General features: G+C 40.2%; 1 protein-coding gene across 1 annotated transcript; it reads right to left on the bottom strand.

The window, feature by feature from the left end:
• Positions 1–1,921: 1,921 nt before the first annotated feature.
• LOC146558048 (cysteine-rich venom protein-like) lies at positions 1,922–7,874 on the bottom strand. The gene is made up of 7 exons (XM_085247737.1): positions 7,694–7,874; positions 5,467–5,558; positions 5,212–5,302; positions 4,493–4,635; positions 4,305–4,399; positions 3,843–3,925; positions 1,922–2,060 (listed from the first exon to the last, which is right to left on the bottom strand). The coding sequence occupies exons 1-7, from the start codon at positions 7,872–7,874 to the stop codon at positions 1,933–1,935; spliced, it is 813 nt and encodes a 270-aa protein (XP_085103863.1). The 3' UTR covers positions 1,922–1,932.
• Between the last annotated feature and the right edge of the window lie 932 nt (positions 7,875–8,806).

The following is an 8,806-nucleotide window of genomic DNA, read 5'->3' as shown; positions in this document are numbered from 1 at the left end:
CAATGACAGGCCAGAAATCCGGTTCACCAACATGATCAGCATAACATTCTGTATTTATGAGTGAAAAACCTGAAGGATGCTTTTCAACATTCACAATCCTATATCTGCTATTCCCACCCTGTTGATATATTTTTGACGAGTCTCTTCTTTTCAATGATAATTCTAGATGGAAGCTACAAGCCAATAAAATAATGCTCGGTGTCAATCGGATAACATCAAGAAATGCTTTGGTGGCATATCATGAAGGTTTTGGTTCTAAAGATGCTTAGTGGCCGACAGCATCTTTTGTTATGTGCTAAAATGGAAACTTAGAATTGAAAGAAACCCGGCCCGCTCTCACATCATTCTCTCTCTTTAATTCTTACAAAGACTCCAGCCCTACCACCTGCTAGATGGTGATGATTATTATTTTGCTGGTCTTGATCATGGACAAAGTGGTACTTTTGGGATGATATGGATGAGGTCTTCCTTTTGCCATTATGCTAATACCAGTAAGATAATTGACATGGCTGTGGTTAGTACTCAGTCTTTATCCATGCTCCTGAATTTAAACACTTTAATTTGGTGGTGAATGAGACCTTTTTCTGTACTCCTCAAAGAAAAATGTGTGATAGATTGTAAGCTGTATGAGCTATTACATCATTAGCGTACTATTTTATTGATTATATCAGTTGGGCGACCTTTAAAACTTTTAAAGTCATATGTAAATGCACAATACTGTCACAGTCTGTCAGTAATGGAGTTTTAGACCCAAAATGCGAAAAAGGGGAAAAAGGCGAGCTGTAACAAAAAGTGACGAGTTTATTTTGGCTGTTAAAAAAATGTCCAGAGAAAATAACATAAAGGGCAAGGGAGAAATGTGAAACAAAGTTTGAAAGGAAAAAGTAAACTACGTACAAAGTTAAAGGACCACACGAAATCAGGAAACACTGAGTGCATGCAAACAAAAGCTCTGACAAACGACTAATGGGAGGACAGCACTATTTATCTGTACCCACACAGAAGAGCAAGCAGGGAGGTGGAGACAAAAGGGGAAAGCAAGACACAGCTGAACTAAATCATGGCGGATGAGAAAAGGGAAGTAAGACCAAGAGCAAGACTCAAGGGACGACTAACTATCACAATAAAGTGGGACGTGAGAAGAGATAACTAAACAGGGAAACACAGACACATGGATGACCCTAATACAGAAGTACTGGGACAAGAGGAAGGAACAATAACCTCTAATGCAACCAGGAACTCAGAAGAACACTCAAGAATCAAAAAGAATAATTAAAACCACAAAAACAAAACTTGAAAGTCAAAAATACTTGAAAGATCCTGCGACAAATGGCCCATTATTTTGTATTTGATAAATACAAAATAATCTAATTATAATCTAACCACTTAAATCAAGGCACTTAAATATAAAAGAAAAAAATCTAAAATTCTACTTGTGGTGTATATCATAATTAATCACTGCTATCAGATGCGGTCTCAAACTGTGGATGTTTCTTGGCTCAAGTTTGTGTTGGTTTTTTTTTGTATTTCCTCCTAACCTCTGCCAAATCCACCCTGCTCCTCTTCCTCTCTGTGAGTTTACACCTCACGTAAAGTCAAAGGGCATCTGCTCCTGCCGGCAGTGTTTTTCCTCAGAAATAGTGTGCCAAAGTAAATTTCCTTTTTAATCTCTGCTAATTACTGACCCAGTCAAACAGACCATTTACTCACTAACAGCATATGGTGGTTAGATAGGTAAGAAGAACTGGAATTTATGACAGTATGTTTGCACTGAAGCACCGCAGCAATTTCCTAATGTTGTAAACCTGCTCAACATTTGGCAATAAAACCCTTTCTGATTTCTGATTCTGAATGCACATCACAAACGCAGGTTTTTGTTATGCATATCTTTATTGAAGCTGACCAATCAGTACACATTTGGACATGGGGCATTTAGATAATCTGATTGGTGCATTTACAGGAGGCGGGGCACCAAGAGGCAACAGTTGGGTTGTTGCAGCCCCACTGCTGCTTCAGCTGGGGACAGTTACTGTACTTATCAGAGAAGGGACAGGGGTTGGCTGCGAGAGAGAGAAAAGCATAAAGAACATAATAAGTATTAAGTTGGTGAGGAGACAACAGTTTTAGGTTAGCTTTGTTTATCAGCTAAAATAAATTTAGCTATAAGATGATCCATTAAATTTGGTGCTTAGTTCAGATAAAATAATTGTTGTGGATGATTTTAACATCCATTTAGATACCCGAAAATGACAGCTCCAACACTACATTCACTCCAATATTAGACTCAATTTGCTTTTCTCAGAATGTAAAAGATTACTTTAATCACACTCTGGATCTTGTTCTCACATAAAAAGCATAAGAGCTGAACATTTAACACTAATCCCTGAAAACCCTCTTCTGTCTGATCATTTATTGATAACATTGGTTAATACATTTAATTAAAGTGGATGCCATTCTGAAAGTGCTGTAACAAAATTTATGCATATAATCCCCACTGTATTATTGTAGTGTCTTTAACCTACAATATAAAGTGCCTTAAGCTGACTGTTGTTGCGTGCAACTTTATTGGACAGGGTCGTCTGCAGTACGGGGGCCCCACAGGGAACGGTTCTGGCTCCGTTCCTCTTCACCATCTACACTGCAGACTTCTCCCACAATTCCACCCAGTGCTTCCTGCAGAAGTTCTCTGATGACTCTGCAATAGTCGGCCTCATCACTGATGGGGACGACAAGGAGTACAGAGGTCTGACCCAAGACTTTGTGGACTGGTGCCAGCAGAACTACCTCCAGATCAACGCCAGTAAAACCAAGGAACTGGTGGTAGACTTCCGCAGGCACAAGCATTCTCCACTGCAACCACTGAACATCCAAGGTATGGACATTGAGGCTGTGGACAGCTACAGGTACCTTGGTGTTCATCTGAACAATAGACTGGACTGGACTCATAACTCAGACGCCCTCTACAGGAAAGGGCAGAGCAGGCTGTACCTGCTGCGGAGACTCAGGTCGTTTGGAGTGGAGGGCCCACTCCTGAAGACCTTCTATGACTCTGTTGTGGCTTCTGCTATCTTTTATGGTGTGGTCTGCTGGGGCGGCAGCATCTCTGCTGGGGACAGGAAGAGACTGAACAGGGTGATCCGAAGGGCCAGCTCTGTTCTAGGATGCCCTCTGGACCCAGTGGAGGTGGTGAGTGACAGGAGAACGGCGGCTAAGCTGTCATCCCTGATGGACAACATCTCCCACCCCATGCAGCAGACTGTGACAGCACTGAGCAGCTCCTTCAGTGGGAGACTGCGGCACCCACGGTGTGGGACGGAGAGATTTCGCAGGTCTTTCCTCCCCACTGCTGTCAGACTCCATAATAAAGACTTTAACTGATCAAGCACACACATCCATACATATGCAATAATACTAAGTGCAATAATCCTTTCTGTCATCGTTGTATTTTTACTCAGTTGTATATAGTATTTGTATTTGTATTCTATTTTTATCTTATTGTATATTTATTTTATTTTATTCTACTGTATATAGTATTTTATTCTATTCTGTACAGTTGTGTACTGTATTTATTCTTATTGTATTCTAATTTTTGCCTCATAACTTTTGCACTGTCCACTTCCTGCTGTGACAAAACAAATTTCCCACGTGTGGGACTAATAAAGGTTATCTTATCTTATCTTATTGTATGTGGTGTACACAGAACCAATGTAACTTCATCTTTACACAATATATTACTTTATCAAAGGCTTACATTGAAATGTCCCTAAAGGTCTGCAAAACAAAAACATGTATATCTCACCTTGTTTACAACTATTATATTCCTATAGGATATTTCTACTTACTGCACAGGTTGTTTTCACAGGCGTTGGGACAGTCACCGCAGGAGGGTCCTTTCTTGTAGGGTTGGGTTAACTGGTAGTTTCCACTGTAATTGTAGGCCAGACCATCAAATATTAAAAATCACAGCAAACACTAACGCTGGATGTCATCCCAAACATGTCACAGTTATCCTATGAGAACTCAAAGCAACTCTGAAATACAATTTAATGACAAATTATATGCAAATTTCTGTGCATTAAATGAATGACAAAATCCACATATTCTTCTTGAAGGAATTGCAATTCAATCACTGCTCCTAGTGATCATTTCATCATTGTATATTAGAATCACTAATGACTTAGCTTATGAGGGTCTAAAATGTACAAATAATACTGATACAGGTTGCAGACAAAAGAGGACGTTCAAAAGATTAAAATATGCCATTTTATACAACACATCATTATGGTAAGATGCTATATACGTACGGTGGGCAGTAATGGCAGACGTAGAAGTACTTGTAAGCAGAGTTGGGACAGTAGGCCATAGCACAGCCGATCTGATTAGACCTGTACCAAACAACCTGCACAGAGAGACAAAATACAAATGTTTTTAAAGCCAGGGTTTGGGCTTAAGAATCACTTTTAGTTAAGTGCATGTATATGTATCACTGTACCTGTGTGTAGTGTCCCACCACTCCTCCATTGATAGATCCCACGCCATAGCTGAAGTCCTTCACCTCGTCATACCAGGACTGGATTGCGTTGCTCCAGGTGTTCTGAAAGCTGGACATGTACAGATTTTCCCCACAGCCGCTGGCTAAGAGGAGGAGTGAGATAGTTTAATCAGGTTGGTGAGACTTTTTAAATCCCAAAACAAATGAATGCTCAGTTCGAGATCACTCATCAAAGAAAATTCATCATCATCATCATCATCATCATCATCTTGTGAAATCAAAGGACTTGAGAAAAGCATCTTTGCAAAATATTGCCCAATAAATGAAAGATGATGATGGCAGTTCAGAAAAATAACACTTTCTAAAACTTAGAGAAACAAACAGAAAAGAATTACAAAATGTTAACAAACCAAACTGTTAAGATAGTGATTCATAATGTGCTGTTATATGCATCTTTCCCTGTTTTTCCGTATTGCACTGCCGTGCCACTCTCAATCTGACATTTCTTACCTTCGGGACAAAAGCAAACACAAATACAACTGAGTTAATTAAACCGCGCTGCCATAAATATATCTAAAATGTACTTCCACATCACTTTATAAACTTAAAAGTAAAAAAACAAAACAGTTAAACATGTAAAAAACAAACACAAAAGTGCTTTTTTTTCTGTGCTTTTGTGGTGTTTTTTTGTAAGGCGCGAGGAGTAATGAGGAACTTACTGCTGATCACTCTGTCGCTGGCAGGACTATGCTTCATGGAGCAGGTGTTAGCCCATCTCTGAGCAGTGGCTTCAGCCTCATTGTTCCAGTTCTGCAGGGAGCAGAGGACAAGACGGCCCGTTAAATCAGAACATGTAGATAAAAACAAATGTGTACACAAAAAAGTGCTGTGTGCTTTCATTATTAAGCTGAACATGACACAACAGTATAATGTTAGTTGTGCAAAGCATTAACATTATAACTTCTGAGTTTTACCATCTTCAACATGTTGCTCGCAGTAGGCTGAACATTCCCCCTCAGAGTATTGTGCTTGTTCACAATCTCATTCTTCTCAGTTGTAGTGGTCACTAAATGAAAGCATTAAAAGCAAATTAACACCTTGAATGAGAGATTAAATATAGTTCATATCAGTCAAGATTTATGTATGAATAACTGCCACACTCACCCTGCTTCAGATGTGATTTTCAGAGATGAGAGAAAAAATAATGGTAAAAAAATTATTGCTCAAAAACGAAGAAATAACCAAATGAAAACAACTTTAAAGAGGATATATGACTTTACTTACCCCCAAGGTGCCAGGCACCTGAAGGACTGCAGTGAGGCCCAGAGCGCACAGCAGAAGAAAAGTGTAAAACGTCATTGTTTAATCTAAGACTGTCAATGACTGCAAGAGCCCGCAGGTCTCATTTATAGAGCCAGTACCACTCAGACATGTGTGAACCAGTAACACGTCACAACAATGACATTAAGCAATAATAAGGCATTAGTAAATGCTTAATCCATCATTGGTAAAGCATTACTCATCCTTAGTACATAATATGTGGCGAGGGAAATACATGTTTCTTTTTCATTAATGAGCTCATAAATAATGTGTTCATGTTCATTATTTATAAAGAAAGTGATTAGCAAAGTGTTTAAATGCACATTTATTTATATATTTAATCATTAACTCATTGTGAGTGTGTTAGCGGAGATTTTATAAAAACTTATTTGATATCGTAATTTATGGTTTATTCAGCCAGTTATTATTTTAAACAAGTTTTTTTTTTAAATATAGAAGGCTAATTAGAAATACTAGTACTGGTCAAACTATGAATTTTTCTTATTGAATTCTTTTTGTGATCACTCTTAAGAAATGCACCCTATTGGTTCTGCTCCTCTTACTCTCTGCAAGTTTAACCCTGCTATAAAGTTAAATGCTAACGGCCCTTGGGCTAACAGCAGTGCTTGTCCTCAGAGTTGACCACCAAAGTAAGTTTCTTCTTTAATCTCTGCTAATTACACATCAAGCAAACAATTTACTCTCCTAGAGCATAAAAATTTTACATTTTTCATATGGCGGTTTAAGGGAACAAAGCTGGGAAGACACAACACGAATGCATGTTTTTAATAAGCATATGTTTGTTGAAGCTGACCAGTCAGCCCGTTTGTGGGATTTAGATAATCTGATTGGCGCACTTGCAAGAAGTGGGAAACCACAAAGTCACAGTTGGGTAGTTGGAGCTCCACTGTTGCTTCAGTTTGGGACAGTTACTGTGATAAAGAAGCATAAAACAAAAGCATAAAAATATTTTTTTATCCAAAAAAACAAGGGGTTTAGAGATAAAGTTGGACATGTGCAGGGGAAGGATACAAGGTATACTGGACAAAGGGTTTTGAAGATGGAGCTGCCTGACAGGAGGAAAAGAGGAAGACCTCAGAGAAGGTTCATGGGTGTAGTGAAGAAGGAAGAAGGGTTGGTGTGACAGAAGAGGATGGAATTGATAGGACGAGATGGAGGCAGATGATCTACTGTGGCGACTCCTAAAGGGAGCAGCCCAGGGAAGAAGGTGGAGAAGAACCTGTGTTTAGTGTCCCACCACTCCTCCATTGATAGATCCCACTCCATAGCTGAAGTCCTTCACCTCGTCGTTCTAAGTCTGGATTACGTTGCTCCAGGTGTTCTGAAAGCTGGACCTGTACGATAGTTTAATCAGTGTGGTGACACTTTTTAAATCCCAAAACAAATGAATGCTCAGTTCGAGATCACTCATCAAAGAAAATTCATCTTCATCGTCTTCGTGAAGTCAAGTGTGAGTGCTCACATTAAGAACTCGAAGGAAATTTGCTGTCTTGCCTCGTGAAATCTAGGAAAGTGATGACGACGAAGGGCCCCTTCATAAAACAATAAAGGAAACATGATTACATCGGTACAGAAAAAAGACAAACATAAAATACCAGTTAAACCTAGACCAACAAAACGAGAAATAAGGATTTTTTTTTTCTGTCCAACATGTAAGGATTCATTATGTGCTGCTATTTGCATGCTTCTGTGTTTTTTCCATGCATGGTTGTACTACTGATTCAAAATGACTGATTCCTTGTGGTTACTGGATTAAAGCAGTCAAAGAAACAGGAACTTACTGCTGATCGTTCCGTTACTGGCAGGACTGTGACTCATGGAGCAGGTATTGGCCCATTTCTCAGCATTTGCCTGTTTTACCATCTTCTACATGTTGCAGGAGCTTCCATGTGGTACTGAGGCAGGTTATTGGCCAGTCGTTAGATGGTGAGGGTCTCTTCTGGGGATCCTTAGGGATCTGGACAGTCCAACCTTCAGTTAGCCATTCTGCCATACACTCAAGGAGTGCAGTCAGCTTCTTCAACCAGTAGGCATGAATCATGGCGGGACCTGGTGCTGTCCAACTCTTCATACCGGAGACCTTTCCTGGGATGTTTGTCAATGTGATGGTTACTGGACCCTGTTAGGGAGATTCCTGTGTTCTGCTCTTACATCCACTAGCCACTGAGCATCGCGATTATGGATTGTGTCCTTCTCCTATATGCTATTTCAGTTTTGCTCCATCTCCAACATTGGTGAGGCTGTTCTCATATTGTTCTCCTGCTACTGGGAGTACACCTTAGATGGTTCTGTGGGGTAGAGCTGGTTTGTTCTTCTGGGCTCTATCTCTCTGGTATACCTCTTCAAGCGCCTGGGTGTGAGTCTTTGTTTGGCAGTTTCCAAGGCCTCGGGTACCAAGGCACCTTCTTCATTGCACCTTTCTGCAACTGTGATAGTTGGTTAACTTCCCTCTGTGCTACCTTGATCTTGGCCTCTAGTCTCCTTCTCCATGGAGGGTACTGCTCCTTGTGGCTGTTCATCTTGTAGCCAAGCATCTCACGGATCACTGTTACTGTGGTGTAGATCAGCTGACTAGTTTCTGTGCAGTAGGGTTTGTCCTTAGTGCTGTATTCACATCTTCTAGTAGACCTTCAGAGGGTACTTCACGTAATATTGGTAGCCGGTTGCGGAGGGTCCAGATTGAAACCTTCGCCATGATCCTATCTTTTAGGTTAGTTACTCTCCCACTTAATGTTGTTTCTTCCATCGTACTTGGGCCGTGTTACCCAATGTTGGGTGGGGGTGATCATATCTGCCCATGACCTGTCGTCCTGACTCCCCCTTGCGGTAACATTTGTGTGGTACCTCATTGATCTCAAGCTATGAAAACAGTTACTTCTACCAAATGTTGGAACACTGAGCTACTAGTTGTTTTGCCATCCATCTGGATGATGGGTATCGAAGATCATATTAAACTCCTCATTAAGTGCATAC

This window comes from Mchenga conophoros, linkage group LG15 (genome assembly GCF_057382185.1).
Source record: "Mchenga conophoros isolate Kocher_MC1m ecotype Shallow Benthic linkage group LG15, M_conophoros_male_GT1.1, whole genome shotgun sequence".
Classification (NCBI taxonomy): domain Eukaryota; kingdom Metazoa; phylum Chordata; class Actinopteri; order Cichliformes; family Cichlidae; genus Mchenga; species Mchenga conophoros.
This window is presented reverse-complemented; position numbering and strand designations above follow the sequence as displayed.